General features: G+C 54.9%; 1 protein-coding gene across 1 annotated transcript; it reads left to right on the top strand.

Moving 5' to 3' along the window:
* The first annotated feature begins 6,378 nt into the window (after positions 1–6,378).
* LOC120686333 (caldesmon-like) lies at positions 6,379–21,804 on the top strand. Its single transcript, XM_039968531.1, has 3 exons — positions 6,379–6,857; positions 7,152–7,323; positions 21,430–21,804. Exons 1-2 carry the CDS (start codon positions 6,468–6,470, stop codon positions 7,320–7,322), a joined length of 561 nt encoding a protein of 186 aa, XP_039824465.1. The 5' UTR covers positions 6,379–6,467; the 3' UTR covers position 7,323; positions 21,430–21,804.
* The last annotated feature ends 268 nt before the right edge of the window (positions 21,805–22,072 follow it).

The following is a 22,072-nucleotide window of genomic DNA, read 5'->3' as shown; positions in this document are numbered from 1 at the left end:
ACAGTGAGTAGGGCATAAGATTTACAATGGCCCCACCATCTATTAGCATGTGAGTCACCGGCTTCCCGTTGATATGTCCCCTCATATAAAGAGCCTTCAGATGATTGTCTTTCTCCCTTGGCTTCTGGAACACAACTTCACGGGGCCCGAACCGAAGATGAGCCAAATCCTCCTCCGGAACCACGAAGTAATCCGAAGATAAGTGCATCACATTGATCTCCATATTGGTGCGCTCTGGAGACGCTTCGTAGTCTACCAACTCTTCGTCTTCTGATGTCGGAGGAACTGCTGGGGCTTCCTCAACAGAAGAAACCGAAACGGGCGGCGCCGATTCGGCTGTTGCCTCTGTACTGGGCTCGACCAGTCTGACCGATTGGTCAGAGCGGTCTGACCGGTCTGTCAGACCGGTCTGACCGGTCGGCTGCGGCGGCTCGACCGGTCTAACTGGCTGATCAGCTGTCTTAGCCTTCCACACCTTGCTCTGAGGGAACATGGGCCTATATCTGTTGAAGTCCTCATCCCTCTTCTTCTCTTTCTCCTGCTCCTTCTTTTCTTTGTTGCGAAGGCGCTGCAATTTCCTCTTTTGTGTATGAGTTAAACCCGAAGGGCACCACCTAGTCTGATGGTACTTGTCCGCCGAAGGGCACCACCTAGTCTGATGGTACTTGTCCGCCGCGCTCTTTCTGCTACCGGCTTCATGATCATTGGCCATGACCGGCTTTTGCGAAGGAACGTCAACCGATGTATCTATATCCATCGATTTCTTGCCCGTATCCTTTATGGGCACCTTGATTTCACCGATTTGAACCACAACATCGGCTTTAAGCTTCTCTGGGCCGGCCACAGGCTTCTACTCCCCTTTCTTCTCCTTGACGCGATACTCGAACCTCGGAACAGGAGGTTGGCCCGACCTCTGATGAGATCAGTCTGACTGGTCGGAGGTGACCGGTCTGACCGGTACAACCTGCTGCACTGGACCAGATTGGCGTGGTCCCAATCGGTCATGTACTGGTACTCTGGAGCTTTCCCCCTGATAATGTGGAGGATAAGGCATCGGAAAACACTGCATCCATATCCCTTCATGCTCCCACACCGGATTTGTTGCATTTGACGCCGGTGGCATCCATGGCATGGTAGCATACATCTTCTGAGGAGGATACAATGTGACAACATCACCTCTGCGCCTGCAGAACTCCCCCCTCGGGGACGCTGGACGATCTTGGCGCGGTGGTGATCGCGGTCTCTTTTTTTAGCGGCCGATCGTTTTGAACGGCCTTTGTGTACTTGTTCAACAACTGGTTGAAGGTGGGCTTCTGATTAGTAGCTCTTCCCTGCACCTTCACCTCATTGGTCTTCCAAGTACCCACTTCCGGACGTTTTGGCTTGAAAGTTTGGGGATGGTCACCAGGGCGGTCTAACCGGTTGGAGGAACCGGTCTGACCGGTCGGACCGGTCTGACCGGTCGGAGACACCGGTCTGACCGGTCGTGCCTGATCAGCAGACCGATTTTCTGGTGGAGAGCTTCCTTGCCCCCCCAAGTCTGGGATTTCTGATAATGATCTTCAGAGTATCCTTGCCATCATCAGTCTTCTCCTTGATAACTTCCCGGGCAAGAATTTTGTCACTTGTATTCATCGGTCTTGGATCACCGATGACAACCTGCTTCCCCTTTGCTCCTTCGGCTTGTTCCGGCTGAATGAGCACCTTCGGATTGTTTAATTCCAGTGTATGAACAGGGAAAGGAGCTTTATCAATTTGCATCTTAGAAAGTACCAATCGTCCTTCATTAATGGCCGATTGTACCTGTCGACGAAAAACATTACAATCAGTAGTAGCATGAGATGTAGAGTTATGCCACTTACAATATGCATGTCGCTTGAGCTCGTCGGGAGATGGAATAGCATGTGACAATCGGATGTTACCATTTTTAAGTAATTCATCAAAAATCCGATCGCATTTAGAAACATCAAAAGTAAATTTCAGCTCCTCTTGCCGATTCTTTTGAATTGGTTTGAGAGACGGAACTGAACCGGGTTTGGCCTTCGATGGCCAAACAAATTCAGCAGCATATACTTCTTTATTCTCATCGTCCGAACTATCCGAATCACGATCGATAATGTGCGTGTTGGACCGATGAGGCTTGAAAGTATCTTTGGCGTTTTTAAGCTTAAACTCTAAAAACATGACTTTGACTTGCAAAAAATTCACAGTATGATATTCAAAGCCCTCAAGTTTATCTTTCAAATAAGAACGTAAACCATTAAACGCCAAATCTTTTTCGGAAATCGTCAAACTAAAACACCGATTTTTAATTTCTTTAAATCTTTTGAAATAATCCGAAGAAGATTCATCATGTCCTTGCTTAATCGATGTTAAGTCTAACAATTTTGCTTCGGTTTCCCCACTAAAAAAGTGATCATGAAACTTATACTCCAACTGAGCCCAATTGCGAATAGAATTAGGAGCAAGCGAGGAAAACCAAGAGAAAGCCTTTCCAGTCAAAGATAAAGAAAATAAACGCACATGCAAAGCATCATTGAAACCGGCTTCTCCTAATTGCAAGACATATTGACTAACGTGTTCCCAAGTTGTACGAGAATCATCACCATTAAATTTAGTAAACTCAGGAATACGCCAACTAGCAGAAAAAGGAGTAAAATCAAACTCAGCGGGATAAGGTTTTTGATATAAACGTGTAGTACCCATATCCACCCCAAGCTTACTCTGAATCGCATTGGCCAGATCTTCTTTGAACTTAATAAGATCGGCCTGATAGTGTTGGCTGGTATAAAACTCAGAAAAATGATGTGCATTAGGGTTTCCATGCACCATCGTCTGTGAAGAAGTTGGGATCGGTCCTTGGTTAGGTCCAGATCCTCGTGGCCCTCCCGCTACAGTAGTAGTGCGAGGAGGCGTATACAGCGACAACTCATTAGTTCGGCTAGGGGCAGCCGAACCAGAAATTGTCTCGAGAGGCGTCGGCGACGGCACTGAGTAACCGGTTCTGGTAACCGGTCTGACCGGTCGTACCGGTCCAACCGGTGCTGTGTGCACGGTCGACGGTGGCGGGGTTTGCCCTGAGAACGAGTTCGGCGGCATACCATAGAGTGGTTCAGATGTGAACTCAGGGGTAGCCGAACTCGGATCTGATGAGTTAGGATCTGACATGGGTTGTTTACCTTTAAGCGCATCAACATCACTACTCAATTTAATTAGAATATCACCCGCAGCGGTTTGTGCAGCAACAATCTTTTGATCCATCATGGATGACATTCTATGAATCATATCAGAGGGAGAGAGGCTTACATTGGAGATCTCTTCAATTTTATCCTTGCTAAGCTTGAGAGACGGCAGTACGAACTCTTCCACTCTCTTGACGAGGCCACCACGATCCTTCTTGAAGCCCTTCAAGAATTGTGCCTTGACGTACTCCTCCACAAGAAGGTAGGCCTTGCGCTCTTCTTCGGTGAGCTCCTCCATTGTAGCCGTGATGATGTTTTCCTTATCGATCTCTGAAGAGCCCATCTTCTTCAAGGAGTAGATTAGATCGGTTTTAAAACCAGATTAATCTCTCCCCAGCGGAGTCGCCAAAAAGTGTGTTGACACAGAATTGCGCCAACGCATTCGAATGCGCTAGAACGCGCGACGATCGTCAAAACGATCAACACAGCGAAAACCCTGGGTGGACCGGTCTGACTGGTTTCGCCGACTGGTCTGACCGGTGCAGGCAGGGAACTCGCGAAGACCTAGAACAGCGAGCTCGGGAGGGACCCCGTCGGAGCTCGTGATCGTAGGGTTACTCTGAGGTCGGCAGGCCACTCAGAACGTCTTCAAACGCCGCCGGGACGAAGAAAGAAAGCAATCTAGGGTTAGAAAAGGCTAGTGTTTGAGAGATAAAAGTAATGCGATTTTTTGTATTGATTCGATTGGGAATAACCTCAATCGGCCTTAGCAGGCCGGGGAAGACGTACCCCTTCACGAGTAGGATTACATGAAAACTCTTTACAAAAACCCTAATTCTACTCGGACTGTACAAACCAGACCGATCTGACCGGTCGGCCGACCTCAGCAGGTGCCAAATTTGACTGTCATCACACTGTATACTATTTGGTCAGATTCTTAGAGTCCACACAGATGCTCCGTGCTAAATACTTCATTCATGCTCAATGACCAAACAATTGCAGACGTGTAAAGTCATTTAGCATCCTTAATTCAGAAAATGTCATTAGCTGCTGATGGGTACCTTTCGCGGTTTTCGCTCATCGTTTCCCTTTAAACTCTCAGACAAAACGCTGTAACAGGGGGTTTCCCTGTCTGAACTCGATAGCTGTAATTTCGTTGCTTTTGGGTAATAAAATTTCGGGTTTGCCCGGTATGGAAAAAAATATATCATTAGCTCACTGATTCAATAGCACAGATTTTAGTGCTGCCTGGACAAGTCCTTGAATACGTGAGCTCAAACTTTATTGCATCAAGATTATGCACAACTCATCGACATAATGATTTGCTACAACCTAAAGTTCTGCAGAAACCGTGAATCCTAGAAATTGCAACAGAATTTGACCAAGTACACTTGTATTAGGATACGATTTGGATCCCAAAATATCACACCCCAATGCAGGGTTACCATGGGACAAGCACCAAGAATTTCAATAAAAAACAAACCGCACGAACAAGCACCAATAACTAACTTTTACAACACAGTTTCATCTGGGATCAATCAATTATATAGGCTGGGTATCAGCGGGAATGGACTGGATTGGATTAGGTAGCATCATGCAACACACGCACAAATCCATAGGTAGACTAAATTGAGTCCACTTAGCACAAACGCAAATCAGAGTTAATCGATTTCAAACAGAACCAACGGAAAAGGATTATTACTATAACCAAGCAAACTCACAAGCAATGCAGGTGTATCCATGGAAACACGGAGGAGAGAGGGAGCTGCTGAGCGCCGTCCCATCCGGCCGCCCGTCGAGCGACTAACGCCTGAGGTCATCCTTCTGACCATCGACGCAGCAAGGTCTCCCCCGCTACATTGCTGCTCCGCCGCACCTTCACGTTGGCCCTGCCGGCCAGAGCGACCGAGCGGCACTGTAGCACGAGGAGGACACGAGATCGCCGCCGCTCCGAGCTCGACGATGGAGGTATTTTGCGGCGCGGTGGAGGGGGGATTTTGGGGACGAGTGCGGACCGGATAGTGGGGATGCGGCGTGGGGGCCGTCGGGAGTCGCGGATCCGTCAGCGGATGGGCAGAGGGGCTTGAGTCGTCGAGGAGACGTGGGCGCGGGACGTGGGGAAGAGGGCGGGGTAGGTGCGTGCGGGGGGGGGGGGGGGGGGGGGGGGACGAACGAATGAAGCCTTGTTCCGTGTGGCAGCTTGGATCATTGTGCATGAAGGCGCCTGCTTGGGGTGCATGGCCGCGACCGAGTACAAAAAGGAGGGTGTAAATGCTCTACATGTTCGCTTCAGGGTTCGGTCGAGCATACTGGCTGCGATTTTAGACGCTATTGCGGCCAGAGAAGACAAAGGATCACCTCCGATCTGTGAGCGTTTCATTGGAGACAACAGCTTTGGAGTTGTTTTCTAGCTTCAGATGGAGATTTCACAATAGGCTTTGTTTTCGTTGATTTATTTGCTCTCTTGCCTTCAGTCGGATGACTCAAGTGTGATTGTAATAAAGAACAAAAAAACGGCTGTGTGCTTTGCAGAGGTCAGAAACTCTGTTTCCATTATCTAAAAAAAAAAGAGCAAGCACAATGGTGGGCTAAATGCTCGGCCGTCATCCCATACGCTGAGAGAGATAAGGAAATATTCCTTGAGCGGCTGATGGAAGGAATCGATGTGCATGCAAAGCTTTCCCCCAATCATTAAGAGTAGAGGAAAAAAAGGCCCAAGTGGATCCAAATTTACTAAAAAGCTTAATAGCTAACTAAGAGCTTATTATTATACGTCGATAGGATGAGCTGGTATATTACAATCAGATGGGCAGTTGTAGCCGACTAAATTATTAGCCTAGCTCTAAATTGCAAAAACTAGGTGAGTGTAGAATAACATATAATATGATGCGGGAGGAGTGGTGTGTTACCGTCCCACGGCATCTAGATGGTTAACAAAACTAACCATGGATATTTTCAAGAAATTCGCTGCAATATAAATTATAATGGCGTGCAAGCGTTTAGTGCAGCTTAGGCCTTCAATACAAGGAAACTAATAGCCAATACTTTGGGCCGGTACGGCCCAATCTCCCATTTGCACAGCTACAGACAGGTCACCAGTGGCCCAGCGCCACTTCATTTCTAGGTCCATTAAGGCTTCTGCATCTAATGCTGTATTTCGGAAAAGGCGGGCCCGCCGCAGGGACTAGGGAGTCTCCAGGGTCTTGCCTTTGCTCCGCTCCGGCAGTTCTCCAGTCTCCGCCACCGCGATCTGTCCGTCCTCCATTTGCGGCGGCGGCGGCGGCGATGGCGCTCTCCTCCTCCCGGCCGCACCACCTCCTGCGCCCGCTCCTCCGCGGCTTCCACGCCTCCGCGCAGGCCCTGGCGCGCGCGGAGCCGCACGAGTTCTCCAAGCCTAGCGGCTACCTGGGCAGCTGGGAGCCCGCGGGGGAGCCCCGTGAGGCGTGGGCGCAGCTGGACCGGCTGCGCAAGGGGTACGCGCGCGACGTGCGGCAGCTGCGGCGGGAGTACGCGTACGAGGTGCAGCTGATGGAGGCCGAGCGGCAGCGGAAGGCCGAGGCGCGCGCCGAGGCCGCCCGCGTCGCCAACGAGGAGCGCAAGGCAGCCAAGGCCGCCGCCGCGCAGACTCGCGCGGCCGAGCGGCGCGCGTTCGAGGAGGACTTCCGCCAGGCCCTTGTACGTTTCCTTTCCCCTTCTCCTTCCCTCCCTGCTCGGGACTGCACACAACTTGCTCGATGCATTGTCCCGGTCATTTGGACTTCTTGAACTGCGAGGCTTAGCACTAGGTTAGTAAGGTGCTGAATTAGTTTGGGATTAAGAGGACATTTAATCGTAGACCTGTCTGTTTCAGCCATGTTGACTTCAGTTCAGAAGCATGCATAACAGCAGGATGTTTTGAACTCAATGGTACAGCTAATTGAGACTTGTGCCGCAAAATATGTTTTGTAACTGAGATGAGATAACGTGCAGATGAAAGAAAGAGCCGAGAAGCTGGAGAGCTGGCGGAAAAAGGAGAAGCTTCGGGAGCAGAAGAAGGCGGAGCAGAAGGAGCTCCTGCGCAAGAAGAGCAGTGTGTGGCTTTCTGAAAATAAACTTGAAGATCAAATACTCGATGCTATCAGGAACACCACTCCTCTATAAGGTTTTATTGCAATCTTTTCTCGACTCTCTTAACTTTGAAACGGGAAGAGCAGCAGCATTTAAACTCTTATATAACGTGTGTGCAAAAGAAAATACATCATATTTAAATGCTAAACTCAAATTAAGTCGTTTATAGCTAAATTGCCTATATGGATTATAAGTTGTCTTTTAGATTGTATGAGATTTGTACCCTTGGACCCTGTTCCATAAATCTATTGGATCCACAGCTTAAATGGATAATATGCTTATACTTATATGAAGTCTTTGTTTAGTCCATTTATGGATTTATACTAATATCATGTATTATGAACATTGTCTCTCTAGCTTGTATGTGAAGTTGTGCCTAAGCCTAGATCTTATGGAAAAGCCAATTGTCGGTACTCTGTAGCAGGGATACCCACTTCTACTGCAGCAAGGCAGGACTCGCATAGTTGTCCACGACTATTCGCATAGTCATCCACGACTACGCCATAAGGGGCGGAGCTGCCGGGCCCCACGGGTCAGGCTCCTACCTCACCGGGCCAATGGCCCCGGACCCGCTCCCAGCTCTGGTATGGGTCCGGTGACACCACGTGTTCCTGAGGAGGGGAAGCTCCGAGCCAACGACCGAGGGCCCGGACCCCCCCACAGGGGTCCGGGACCTCCCCGCATCTGTCCGGACCTCCCACGCGCGTAGAGCCAGCATACCGCCGGGAGGGGGTCCAGAAACTCCACGTGTCCCGCAGGCGCGGGCGCGGGCGCGGGCGCGAGTCTTCCGCTGGAAGACTCACCCACCCACCACATTCAATGCGGGTGGTTGAGGCATGCTCTGCCGCCGCGACACACGGGACAGCCTTTGTCAGGCCGCTCTGTAGACCGCATTTTGACCAAGGTACATAGTGCAGCCGCCTGCGCAGCAGCCGCGCAGAGCCCGTCTGCCGCATTAATTGGATACGACGGCACGACACTTTTCCATCATGCCGTCTACGCCGCAAGCTACATGGCCGTTTAGCTACACTGCAGGCGACGCCGCAAGCTACGCCTGGCGCCGTTTTGACAAGACAACGCTTGGGCATGCTGAACGGGGGACTCCAGGAGCAGGCAAGGAAATACAGGAGTGAGATCTTCTCCGCCTGCAAAGCCATAATGTACGGACAGTACGTTATCTTGTACTACATTGTTGGGCCCACCTGTCGGGGACCCAACGGCCATGTACGCGCCTCCCTTGAGATATAAAAGGGAGGCGCTCGCTGTACAGAAGGAAGAAAAACGAGAGCACACACAGACACACGCTGAACGAGAGCACAAGCTCTCGCAGACTCTCTTGAGGCGTAGGGTATTACGCTCCGGCGGCCCGAACCACTCTAAATCTACTGTGTTCATCGTGTTCTTAAGCGAGATCGAACTAATCCTAGCTAACCCCCGAGTACTCACCCTCTGGGCTTAGACGGGTGCGTTCCGCCACCCGGCTGTGGTTTGCCACACCACGACATTTGGCGCGCCAGGTAGGGGGAGAGTAGCTGGTTGTAGTTCATCTCTTGCTCATCTCCATGGTTCGAGTGGACGACGTGGAGATGACAAAAGGTGTGGCGTCCTCCACGCCGCATGCCTCTCGCGTTCCTGCTCCAGGGGCAACCGTGCCCGTGGAGCAGCCACCGTCGGCGGTAGCGCGCGCTGCTCGCCGGCAAGAGTTAGGGCGCCCGTCAGGGGTCCCCCTCACAAGCTGCGAGCGGTGGAGCGCTTTCGGCAGCCAGGGAGTTGCTTCGCAACCCTCCGGCTGCTGCAGCCTCGCCAGACGCCCTGAGGCAGTGGCGGGACGACGTTGACCGTCTCCTCCATCTGGCTCAGGCCTCCCCCAGTTCTGCAAGGACTGGGCAATGACCTCCGCCTGGCAATGCGGTGGTACCCTACCACCGGCGCCAGGGGGGTGCGTCGGCATCTGTGCACTCCCCTACAGTGAGGGGTGCACGAACAGAAGACCTGCGGGCGGAGCTCAGTCGCAGGCGTGCGGGTGAGGACGCCTGCATCTCCGTGGAGAGGGCGCGAGAGCGGCGTCTCAACATTGAGGGCCGCAACCTCAATGTTGACTTGGACGTGGCAGCACCCAAGCCTCTGGTGAACTCCCGGATACAGGCAGGCACCCCGGTGGCTCGGGTGGGCTGCGCTGCGCTGGCAGATCACCTCCGCGCGGTGGCATGGCCGTCCAAGTTCCGCCCGCACCTGCCGGAGAAATACGACGGTACCACTAACCCGTCAGAATTCCTGCAGGTGTACGTTACCGCCATCACAGCAGCTGGTGGTAACAACGCCGTCATGGCGAGCTACTTTCATGTAGCCTTGACCGGGCCAGCCCGGACTTGGCTCATGAACCTCACTCCTGGGACGATTCAGTCCTGAGAAGAACTCTGTGCAAGGTTCACTGCGAACTTCGCCAGTGCATACCAGCAGCATGGTGTGGAGGCTCACCTCCACGCCGTGAGGCAGAAACCGGGGGAGACGCTCCGGGCATTCATCTCGCGTTTCACCAAGGTACGGGGTACCATTCCTCGTATCTCTGACACGTCTATTATCACTGCTTTCCGTCAGGAGGTACGTGATGAGAAGATGCTCGAGAAGCTGGCGAATCACGAGGTGAAAAGTGTTACCACGCTTTTCTCCCTGGCAGACAAGTGTGCCAGGGCCGCTGAGGGCCGTGCATGGCACTCAGCCCCCCAAAACGGAGACACCAAAGCTGGTGGCTCCGGTGCTACCGCCCAGGGCGGTGGTAAGAAGAAAACAAGAACCGGAGTCGCGGGGAGCCGCAACCTGGCGGTCCAGCCGTTGCAGCAGCAGCACCAGCTGCTGCGGCATCGGCAGGGGGCCAGAATGCTCATGGCAAGCGCCCTCGCCCGCAAGGTGGCAGCGGAGGTTCATGCCCAGTGCATCCCACCGCTCACCACAGCGCCGCTGACTGCCGCGAGATCCAGAAGCTCGCGAAGCGGGTCAGTGGGCGGCGTGAGCAGTCCTCCAAGGACGGCTCACTGCCTCCTCGCTAGCGGCCTGGTAAGGAGAAGGCCTCCAACAGCGGGGCCGCAGCCGGGGAGAAGGAGCTGGGGTACCAATCCCCCGCTCGGGAGCTGAAGGGCGTGTACCACGACGACAACTCCGACTCCGACAACGACGACCGCCGCAAGAAGCTGTACGGCGGAAGCTGGGAGCTTGTCTCCTGGCGGAACGTGAAGACCCTTCGCCGAGAGATTCTTTCGGTGAAGCCGGGGGTCCCGAAGGCGGCGCCGCACCAAAGGTGGATGAACACCACCATCTCTTTCGGGCAATCCGACTGCCCGGAGAAAATGGCTGGGCCGGTGTGCTACCTCTAGTCACCGCCCCTGTTATATCTAACGTCAAGCTCTATCACGTGCTGATCGACGGTAGGGCCGTCCTCAACGTCATCAGCTATGCAGCATTCAAGCAGCTGCAGATCCCGGAATCCAAGCTGACTCCCTCTCACCCATTCTCCGGAGTGGGCCCACATCCGGTGTTCCCTCTGGGGAGCATCACACTGCCGGTCACGTTCGGGACCGAGGAGAACTTCCGCACAGAGAGCGTTCAGTTCGATGTTGCGGAGGTGAACCTCCCGTTCAACGCCATCATTGACCGGCCGGCTCTCTACCGCTTCATGGCCATTGCCTATTATGGGTATTTGGTCTTGAAGATGCCTTCCCCTGCCGGTGTCCTCATCGTGCGGGGTGATCGCACCGCAGCTGTCGCTGCAGTTGAGAGACTGCATGCTCTGGCGGCAGAGGCTGCACGTTCCGAGGAGGACCCATCCACCTCGCAACCCAGGGCGCCTGCAAAGGCACCTATGGTTCGGCCGTCTGATCCGGACGATCTTCCAGTGAAGACGGTGCAGATCGGAGCGTACTCCAGAACCACACGCATCGCGGGAAACCTGGAGGAGAAATAGGAAGACGCGCTCATTGCTTTCCTCCGGGCAAATGTGGACGTGTTCGCCTGGGAACCGTCACAGATGCCCGGGATTTCCAGGGAAGTGATCGAGCACAATCTGAGGATCTACCCTGACGCCACGCCGGTGCGCCAGAAGCCTCGGAAGCAGTCTGTGGAGCGGCAGAACTTCATCCGTGAAGAAGTCCGCAAGCTCCTGCACGCTGGCTTCATCGAGGAGGTCCACCACCCCGAGTGGTTGGCCAATCCGGTCGTCGTCCCAAAGCCCAACGGTAAGCTTCGGATGTGCATCGACTACACCAGCCTCAACAAGGCATGTCCTAGAGACCCCTATCCTCTTCCACGTATCGATCAGATCGTTGACTCCATCTCCGGGTGCGACCTTTTGTCTTTTCTAGATGCATACTCTGGTTTCCACCAGATTCAGATGTCTAGAGATGATAGGAAGCATACTGCTTTTGTAACAGTGGATGAGCTTTATTGCTATATTGTCATGCCATATGGTTTGAGGAATGTCTTACCCACGTTTGTACGAGCTATGAACAAAACCTTCTGTAATCTAATTAGAGATATTGTTGAGGTATATGTTGATGACATTGTGGTCAAGACTAAGATAGGGTCAACGCTAGTTGAGGACTTGTCCCTCGTCTTCAACCGGCTACGCGCCACGCTCACGAAGCTGAATCCCGAGAAGTGCATCTTCGGCGTCTCGGCAGGGAAGCTGCTGGGTTTCCTGGTCTCACATCGAGGCATCGAGGCAAACCCAGCCAAGATCAAGCCGATCGAAGTGATGAGGCTACTTGGCCGCATCAAGGACGTCCAGAAGCTTACTGGATCTCTCGCCGCTCTTAACCGCTTCATATCGAGGCTAGCTGAGAGGGCCCTCCCCTTCTTCAAGCTATTGAGGAGGTCCGGTCCATTCTCTTGGACCGAAGAGGCTGAGCAAGCCTTCCAGGAGCTGAAGCAGCATCTCACCTCACTGCTAGTATTGGTGGCTTCAGAGCCCGGTGAGACGTTGTTTCCGTATTTTGCTGAGCCTGCAGAAGTGGTCAGCATGGTGCTGGTCGCCGAGCGGACGGAGCAAGCTCGCCAGGGGGACACCAGGGTCTTCCTGGCCAAGGATGGTGAGCCGGACCCCGGACTCGGGGGCCCGTCAGCCCCACCTCTGCCTGAAGGTCCGGACCCCAGACAAGGGGGTCCGGAGGAGTCTCGTCCCAGTGGGAACCCAGAACCGTTGGGGGCCCAAGGACCTGACGTGTTGGATAAGGGCGAACCGGACCCGGTCGCCAGGATCCGGACCGTCCAGAAGCCGGTCTACTACGTCAGTGAAGTCCTCCACGAGGCGAAGGCCAGGTATCTTGAGACGCATAAGCTTATCTATGCCATACTTATTGCGTCCAGGAAACTGCGCCACTACTTTCAGGCACACCGAGTTGTCGTAGTGACCTCTTTACCCGCTAAGAGCGATCCTGCACAACTCCAACGCCACGGGCAACATCGCCAAGTGGGCAGCAGAGTTGGCTGAGTTCCAACTGCACTTCCAGCCTCGCCATGCAGTCAAGAGTCAGATCCTGGCCGATTTCATAGCGGAATGTACTCCTTCCCCAAGCAATTCTGGGGGTCCGGACTTCAATGCCGGACCTACGGAGCCGGAAGTCAGGACACCGGTCTTCACCGAGCCCCACTGGACACTCTTCTTCGACGGGTCCGTCCGCAAGAAGTGGGCTGGAGCTGGTGTGGTCCTCATCGACCCAAATGGAGATTAGCTGAAGTATATGGTGCACCTTGAATTCAAGACCACCAACAACATGGCGGAGTACGAAGCTCTTATCTTTGGCCTGACACAAGCCCTGTCTCTGGGAGTCTGGCAGCTTCTTGTGAAGGGGGACTCTCAGCTAATCATCAAACAGGTCCGAGGGGATTGCAGCTGCAACAATCCCCAGCTCGCGGCATACCTCATTCACGTGAGGAAGCTCGAGAAGGACTTCGACGCCTTGGAACTACAACATGTTCCCCGCGAACTCAACTCAGCAGCAGATGATCTCTCCGCGAGAACATCTACCTGGGCATCCGTGCCCGAGGGCGTCTTTGAAAGACGGTTGTTGAGACCTACCGCCCAGCCTGCCGAGCTGGGTGAAGGGGATCAAGCTAGCACCTCGAAGCTAGCGGTCCCGGCGGCATTCCACATGTGGTGCCCGCCCTGGGTTGTGATCTCTGTCGAGGATCCTGGAGACCTCATAGAGCCACTCCCACCTGCTCAGGGAAGTCCCGATGCATGGATCTCAGAGATCCGGGGCTACCTGAAAGACAATATCCTTCCTGATGACGATGTGTCCGCCGAGCGCATAGTACAATTGGCTAAACGCTACGCGGTGGTAGAAGGGGATCTCTACCGCCGTGGCGCCAATGGTATCCTCATGCGGTGCATTTCCCAGGAAGAGGGCCGCGAGTTGCTCGCGGAGATCGAGGAGGCGAGTGTGGAAGTCATTCCTCATCTCGCACGTTTGTTGGTAAGGCCTTTCGGCATGGCTTTTACTGGCCAACAGCACTCCAAGATGCGGCTGAGCTGGTAAAGTCTTGCAAAGCATGCCAGTTCCATGCAAAGCAAATACACGCACCGGCTCAAGCTCTACAAATGATTCCGCCCTCATGGCCATTCGCCGTGTGGGGTGTGGATATCCTGGAGCCATTCCCCCGGGCCGTCGGCGGGTACCGGTTCCTCTACGTCGCCATCGACAAGTTCACAAAGTGGCCGGAGGTTACTCCTGTGGTGAACATCACTAAGAAATCAGCAGTCGCATTACTCAAGTCCATAGTGTGCAGATTTGGCGTCCCAAACCGCATCATCGCGGACAACGGGACCCAGTTCAAGAGCAGACTCTTCCAAGAGTACTGCGAGGACATCGGCATCCAGCTATGCTTTGCGTCCGTGGCACACCCCGCAGCAATGGACATGTTGAGAGAGCGAATGCAGAGATCCTTAGGGGACTCAAGACCCGCACCTACAACTGCTTAAATAAACATGGTGCCAAATGGGTTGATGAGCTTCTGTGCGTACTATGGGGGAACCGGACCACACCCAGACGAGCCACCGTGGAGACTCCATTCTTCCTGGTCTACGGGGCTGAAGCATGCCTTCCCCCAGAAATTCACCTGGGCTCACCACGGGTCCAGACTTTTGACGAGTCCATGCAGGAACAACTGCGGCGCGACGATGTGGACTTCGTTGACGAACGAAGGTGGCGAGCAGCAATCCGAAATGCACGCTACAACCAGGCGCTCAGACGCTATCATCAACGGTTCGTGCACAGTAGGGAGCTCCGGGCTGGCGACCTCGTCCTGAGGCTGATCCTGAACCGAGCAGGGCTCCACAAACTCTCCCCCAGCTGGGAGGGACCCTTCAAGGTTTGTTTCCTAGGGACCTGCTCTGGAGAGGGGGTGCTTGTTTCCTGGGGTGGTCCGGGGTCCTGTGTATTCGCTTAGCCGGTTCCGTACCTAAAGCCTACACACTCCACCACCCTGTAACGAGTACTCTAGTACCCGGAGCTGGGTAATTAGGGGCCCGGACCTCGTTCTAAGCTCAAGGGTTGGTTTCCTAAGTCCTACACGGCAGGTCCAGCTTCATATCTCAAAGTATCAAGTACGACAAAACGACCTAACCCACTGCTAGGAGGGGTCTGGAGCGTCAGAGCCAGGTCCGGTAAAGTCGTGTTTGTTTCCTGGAATGGTCCGGAGCCCTGTGTAGCGCCTTAGCCTGGTTCCGCACCCTAAGCCTACACACTCCACCACTCTGTAACAAGCATTGAACTGCCTGGACCTGTGCATCCGGAGATCCGGACCTCGTACTAGCCTGGGGGCCGGTCCAGAATAGATCCCGCGGGCCTGCTACTAAGCTGTAACTTTGAGTAGTACGCAGGTCAAGCCTTCACTGGTGGTAGCCAGTCTCAAATCATTGAGCCTACCTACCGGGGGTCCTGGCATCCGCTTTAAAGGATTCATGCAGATCGAGGTCCAGTCTCGGTGGTAGACATACTCAAAACAACTGAGTCTATCTCCCAGGGGGCCCGGGGCGTTTGCTTTGAGCCAGACACCAAGGATCGATCCTGCATGCGTCAAACAACTAAGTTACAGTATCATTACTGCCATACAAGTGAGTTTATTCTCCTCTCTGTAGTTCTTTCTGCTACACAGGGAATAAGACGCTCGCTCGGCTTGCAATCTATGCTACCCCTACGTCCAAGAACGCTTGCTCAACCTCGTACGGGGGTCCGGAGTGTCTTCTGCGGCTCCGATGGCAGATAGGTCCACACAACTGAGCCTATCTGTCAGGGGGCCAGGGCGCCGGGGTGCTGCATACAGCAAACCAGCAATTGACAAACAGCTAAGTTGAAATTTTCCTCTATTTAAAATTTCAACATGGGCGATACAATGTTTGTTACATAACGCAAAAACAAAAGTACAATGTCCAGCTCAGGAGTTTGCAGGTTCCCGCTTGAAGTAGGCGGCGACGAAGTCGACGACGTCCTGCACGCCTTCTCGAGCAGAGGCCTCCGTCTCCGCCACAGGACCGTCGACCACGGGAGCTAGCGAGATGGCCGGGTCGTGGCTCCGGAGGCAGGTCAGGATGTGCTCCGCCACCATCCGGATCAGCTCGCGGCCCTCGGCTTCAAGCTGGCCAGCAACGACCGGCTCCAGACGCCGGAGCCTATCCGAAGCGGAGTTCAACACTGGGAGAGCGTCAGCAATCGAAGCTGGCGGCTCCGCCACTTGAATTGGGCTCATTCCAAGTGGCACCAGCGCTAAGCTCGCTTCGCTCCAGTCGACGATTCGCTGGGCCCCCGCGCGCTGGTCCTCCTGCAGCTTCCGGACCGCTTCCTGGACCGCCTCCTGCACCCGGGTGTCCAAAGCCGCCTTAGCCGCCTCCACCTCGCGGGACCTCTCCTCGAGCTGGGCCGCCTTCTTCGCCGCCGTCTCCTTCATAGACTTGACGGCCTCGCGCTGGCGCTCAAGCTGTATCTCTATATTGGTGGCGTGGGATTCTCGCTCGGCGAGGGACTTCCTATCCTCCTCCAGCTCCGACTCGGCAACAGCCAGCTTGCTGGCCCTCTCCTCCAGCTGCTAACGCCATCCATCCAGGGTCCCAGAGAGCTTGTCCAGCTCCTGCTTACGAGACTCGAGACCCTGGCTGCGAGCCTCAAGCTTGGACCGCTGAGCCGCGAAGCTGACCACATCCTTGCCAAAAGCCTCCTCCCGCTGCGCCAAGGCCTTTTCCCGGCTCGCTACCGCAACCTCCCGGTCAAAGACCTTCCGAAGATTAGCTTGGTAGGCCTCTTGGTCGGCCTTGAGTTTGGACCGAACATCCGTAGCATGGGAGGCTTCGGCCTTCGTGCGCGCCTCCAGGTTGGTGTGCCAGTCGCCGAGGCGTTGGCGCTCGCTCTCCAGAGCAGCCCACTCCCGCCGGAAGGCCGCCTCGGCGGTAGAGGTCGCCTCCTCTATCGACTGCCGGATCCGGACCAGCACCTGGGGGAGGGGAGCCACTTCCTCCTCCGGGGGACCCTGCAAGGGCCGCCTGCCGCAGACCTCCTCTAGCTCTTCCTCTGCCGCAGGGTGAGCAGTGGGGGAGGGGACGTCCGGTACAGGCGTCAGGACCTCAGGAGCCAAGGAGCTCACCATTGCTGCGCCCGTCGCCGCTGCGCTCGCCGACGCCAAGTCCGGCGACGGCGCGACTGTCGCCGTAGTCGAGGCCTCGGGGGCCACCGCGTCTGGTGTGGCTGTGCCTGGAACTGGAGCATCCGCTGCCACCACGTCTGGTGCGGCTGCGCCGGGCACTGGCGCATCCGCCGCCGCTGCGTCGGGCGTAGCAGCGCCTGACGTTGGCGCACCCGCCGCCGTCGTGTTGGGCGCCACCGGGTTGGCGAAAGCCGCTGCACCCGGGCTCCCCGCACCTGCCGAAGCTCCCGCCGTTGCGTCAGGCGTTGCAGCGCCAGCTGTTGGCGCACCCACCACCGCCGTGTTGGGCGTCACCGGGTTAGCGGAAACCGCTGCACCTGGGCTCCCCGCACCCGCCGTCGCCACCGAGGCCCCTGTCGCCTGGACCCCCGCTGACGAGCCAGCAGCGGTGGAAGAACTGCTTGGGCGAGAAGTCCTGGCAGACAAAGAGAAGAAGCTTTCAGCAAAAAGCGAGCACTGAGAATAAGGGAAGTGGACAGAATAACACTAACCCTGAAACGTCGGGTCTCCAGCGTCCACGGAGGCTCGACGACTGCCTCTGCTGATGTTCCCGTGGCTGCCGCTGCTGCTGTTGCTGCTGGGGGGAATTATCTCTCGACGGTGATGGTGGCGGTGCGGCTACTCCGGAGGTCCCGCGAGAGCCGGAGGCCCGGGAGCTACCCTGGCCCGCGTCCTCAGCGGTCCTCTGACGCTTCGCGGCGGACTCCGTGACTGGGGTCCCGTCGCCCCGGTGCAACCTGCGCCGGCCTGCTTCACCGACGATGCGCCGGAGCTGCTCCGGGCCTGGCTGGGACCGCTCGAGGCGGCGCTACTGGCCACGGCCTGCTTGCCCCTGGCAGTGGGGCCGGACCCCGCGGCGCTCGGCGCGGCTTGTTCCCCGGACGCACCAGGGATCCGGAGCCCACGGTCCGGGTCACCTCCAGTCTGGCGCGCTGCCAGCCCACCGTCGTCGAGGGTCGGCAGGGTGGCCAGCACCGCGGTCCTTAGGCTTGAGTCCTCGCAGAGGGGGACGACACCCTGAGGGAGGATCAGGTGCTCCGGGATGAAGACATCCCCCATCACCGCCCGCACCAGGACCTCCAGGGCTTCCTGGGTCAGGTCGCTCCCCTCTCCGCGGTGGGTCCTGCTGCAGTCGTTGAGGCCGGTGAAGCTCCAAGCAGGCCGCGGCCGCTGCTTTAGGAGGGCGATCCGGCACTTCAAGAAGTCCCCGAGCACGTGCAGCGAGGTGAGGCAGCTCTCCGCCAGCGACCTGATCTTGCTCAGCACGGAGTCGAAATCCGGCGGCAGGGACGGCTTGGCCCTCCAGGATAGACGGTCGGAGGCGGGCCCCTCGGTCGGCATGACCAGGCGCTCGTTGGCTTCGGTGGTGGCGATGACCCACTCCTTGCGCCACTCCTCCCACTTCCGCCAGTGAGCCCGGGGATGTACGGCGACCGCAGGTCGCTCCTCGTTTGGAAATAGTACGCCCCCACTTCGTCTTTGCTCTTCCTGGACTTTACCAACTGGAAGAAGTGGCGGAAGAGGAGGACGCAGGGCCGCACCCCCACGAACATCTCGCACAGGTGCACGAAGATGGCCGTCAAGAGGATGGAGTGCGGCGTAAGGTGTTGAAGCTGAAGGCCGAAATCTTCCAGCAGCAGGAAGAATGAGGAGATCGGCAGCCCCAAGCCGGTGGAGATGTGCGAGATGAACATCACAAACTCCCTGGCGCGCAGGTTGCTGAGGGGAACCGAGCCTGCTCGAATTCCGCAGGCAGTCTCCTGTGCACTCCACCCAAGCAGGCGGCGCACCGTGCTCAGCTCCTCGGTCTGGAAACGGCGGGGATGAGCAAGGGATGCCATCTCACTACGGAGGTGCGGAGCAATCTACGCAGGAAAGCAAGGTGCGAGGAGGCTCGAAGGCAAAAGGGCGCAAAGGTTGAAAGGAAGAAGGCGAATGCGGGAAAGTAACCGCAGTATGCGGTTCGTCCCTTTATGAAGCCTAACCCAACCGGCGCGCCCCGGAACCGTCGCTGGAACCCAAGCGACGATCACGTCTGGTGTTAACCGCACAGTCCATGACAAAAGGGCCCAGGCCCGCCTGTCAGGGAGGGTGGGTAACAAACAAAGGTGTGGAAAGGCGGGATCTGAACCGTCGTCCGCGCGCGAAGCGAGGCGGAAGCTGAGCTGACGTGCGCGCATCAAGCGCTGGCGTGACCAGACTTTTCGGGAACTGTGCTGGTAATAAATATCCCGTTTACTTCGGCCGCAATAATGCCAAGCGTCGCGCGCGTGACTAGGGGAACCACTGTGCGTGGGGGCCACGAGTTAGTAAGCCGTTGCGATGTGATGAGTCAGCGAAAAAACCCGATGGATGGTCAAAGCCGGACAAGACTCCTGCAGTAAGAGGCTTCAAACTATGCAGAGCCAAATCACAGTAGTGGCCCCACCTGCGGGTTCGTCACCTCTCCCGAGGTGGTCCCGGGGGGGGCCACTATCGGTACCCTGTAGCAGGGATGCCCACTTCTACTGCAGCAAGGCAGGACTCGCATAGTTGTCCACGACTATTCGCATAGTCATCCATGACTACGCCATAAGGGGCGGAGCTGCCGGGCCCCACGGGTCAGGCTCCTACCTCACCGGGCCAATGGCCCCGGACCCGCTCCCAGCTCTGGGATGGGTCCGGTGACGCCACGTGTTCCTGAGGAGGGGAAGCTCCGAGCCAACGGCCGAGGGCCCGGACCCCCCCCCATAGGGGTCCGGGACCTCCCCGCATCTGTCCGGACCTCCCACGCGCGTAGAGCCAGCATACCGCCGGGAGGGGGTCCGGAAACTCCACGTGTCCCGCAGGCGCGGGCGCGAGTCTTCCGCTGGAAGACTCGCCCACCCACCGCATTCAATGCGGGTGGTTGAGGCATGCTCTGCCGCCGCGGCACGCGGGACAGCCTTTGTCAGGTCGCACTGTAGACTGCGTTTTACAAAGGTACACAGTGCAGCCGTCTGCGCAGCAGCCGCGCAGAACCCGTCTGCCGCATTAATTGGATACGACGGCACGGCACTTTTCCATCATGCCGTCTACGCCGCAAGCTACATGGCCGTTCAGCTACACTGCAGGCGACGCCGCAAGCTACGCTTGGCGCCGTTTCGACAAGACAGCGCTTGGGCATGCTGAACGGGGGACTCTAGGAGCAGGCAAGGAAATACAGGAGTGAGATCTTCTCCGCCTGCAAAGCCATAATGTACGGACAATACGTTATCTTGTACTGCATTATTGGGCCCACCTGTCGGGGACCCAACGGCCATGTACATGCCTCCTTTGAGATATAAAAGGGAGGCGCTCGCTGTACAGAAGGAAGAAAAACGAGAGCACACACAGACACACGCTGAACGAGAGCACAAGCTCTCGCAGACTCTCTTGAGGCAATACAACACACAATGGACGTAGGGTATTACGCTCCGGCGGCCCGAACCACTCTAAACCTACTGTGTTCATCGTGTTCTTGAGCGAGATCGAACTAATCCTAGCTAACCCCCGAGTACTCACCCTCTGGGCTTAGGCGGGTGCGTTCCGCCACCCTGTTGTGGTTTGCCACACCACGACACCAATACTCAAAAATCACGGCTAAAACATTCCTCATCTAGCTAGAGAGACTTTATAAGATGTATTACATGCTACAGACTTCTCATATTTAAGGGAGAAGTATTATGAACAATGAGAAGCACATAAAAACATTCAAGTGATTGTGATGTCCAAAGCAATCAAGTGAACAGTCTAGCAAATTATAGTATAAAACAAGAAGCTCTATATCCTTTAACTGAGCCCTGCAAAAGTGTTCAAAAGATCATAACCTTCGGTATGCAAAATGCAGTCTATGCTACAACTAATACATTACAATGAACTAATGGAGCTTTCTGAGCATAGGTGCTATAAATCGTTACTCCCAAGCATTTTAACTTTTGAGCACATCAAATGATTGCCTTTTCAGATTAATGCAGTTGCATTCTTTTGTAGTTTGTACCTATAGAATGCACAGTGGACTTTGGTTTCAAATCTGGAGTAGTATTGTTTAATTAAGACAGCAAATTGCGTAGCTGAACTCTGTTTAATACATTGGTTTGTAATTTGGACTATATGCCACTGTTGACCTGTGGATTTTTAATTTGCACATTTGCATTCCGTGGGCATGGTACCCTGTTGTGGTTGTCACCATGTTAACAAACTTTTTGTTAGGTAAACTTTCTATAGTGAACCTATTTTTCTTTCACATCGAAGCTTTGGATAAATGTTGTGCAAAATGCAAAGTGCCAGTTTCTTCACTTTTCAGGTAGTATGTTACAATATGGTTTCTGCTCATGACCATATTTTCCTTTTGTTTCCTTTGATGCTCAAGACGATTTTGATGTATTCGCGTTGAACTCAGCTATGACCATGTTGTGCGGGATACTGATTGGTATGAATGTTTTCCTTTATCCAGGAAGCCAATGGGGTTGCATGAACTAGGATGATGAACATCACAGAGACGCTTCTGTCATCCCCCTGAGAACTTGATCAAAGGCAGCAGCCAGCATAATGAGTAATAAGATTGAACTTCGGCTTTCAGATGTAATGACATGTGTTTATTAGATAGACTTAGATTGGGTTTACACCAATGTGCTTTGGGTTTTTTGGAATTGATTGCACGTTAAGGAGATGATGGCTCTACCTAATTCATGATTAAGAAGAAATGGTTTAGCGTGCACTTGTGAACTTCCTCTGTCCAAAGATGCTGACCTTCTTTTCTTGCTATGGATTTCTAATTTGCATAAATTATTGGCAAGATCTAGATGATACAGACATTGCAGTCCTGATATATGCCTTTTCCTTGTGCAGCATTTTTTTCCTTTTTGTTTGGTGAAGAGTCATCATCGTTATGTTAATCATTCCGTTCAATGTGTATTTGATTTAATGTTCTGCGTTGATTGTTGAGGTGTTGAGGCTCCATGCCTCCATCCGTCGGTCCGTGCTGCTACCCCCCCCCCCCCCCCTCCCCCAATTCGGGTGTAAGTTAGCCGTGTCAAGTTTCTGGCAAAGAACATAGCCTTGGCCGAAGGAGCCAGTCAGCCATAATTATCTCTAAT

This window comes from Panicum virgatum, chromosome 8N, assembly GCF_016808335.1.
Source record: "Panicum virgatum strain AP13 chromosome 8N, P.virgatum_v5, whole genome shotgun sequence".
In the NCBI taxonomy this organism is placed as follows: Eukaryota; Viridiplantae; Streptophyta; class Magnoliopsida; order Poales; family Poaceae; genus Panicum; species Panicum virgatum.
This window is presented reverse-complemented; position numbering and strand designations above follow the sequence as displayed.

Excerpts from the sequence above, each read along its gene's own strand:
- LOC120686333 (XM_039968531.1), top strand. The coding sequence starts at position 6,468 with ATGGCGCTCTCCTCCTCCCGGCCGCACCACCTCCTGCGCCCGCTCCTC. Across the intron at positions 6,858-7,151 it reads AGGACTTCCGCCAGGCCCTT|ATGAAAGAAAGAGCCGAGAA; the intron begins GTACGTTTCCTT and ends GATAACGTGCAG.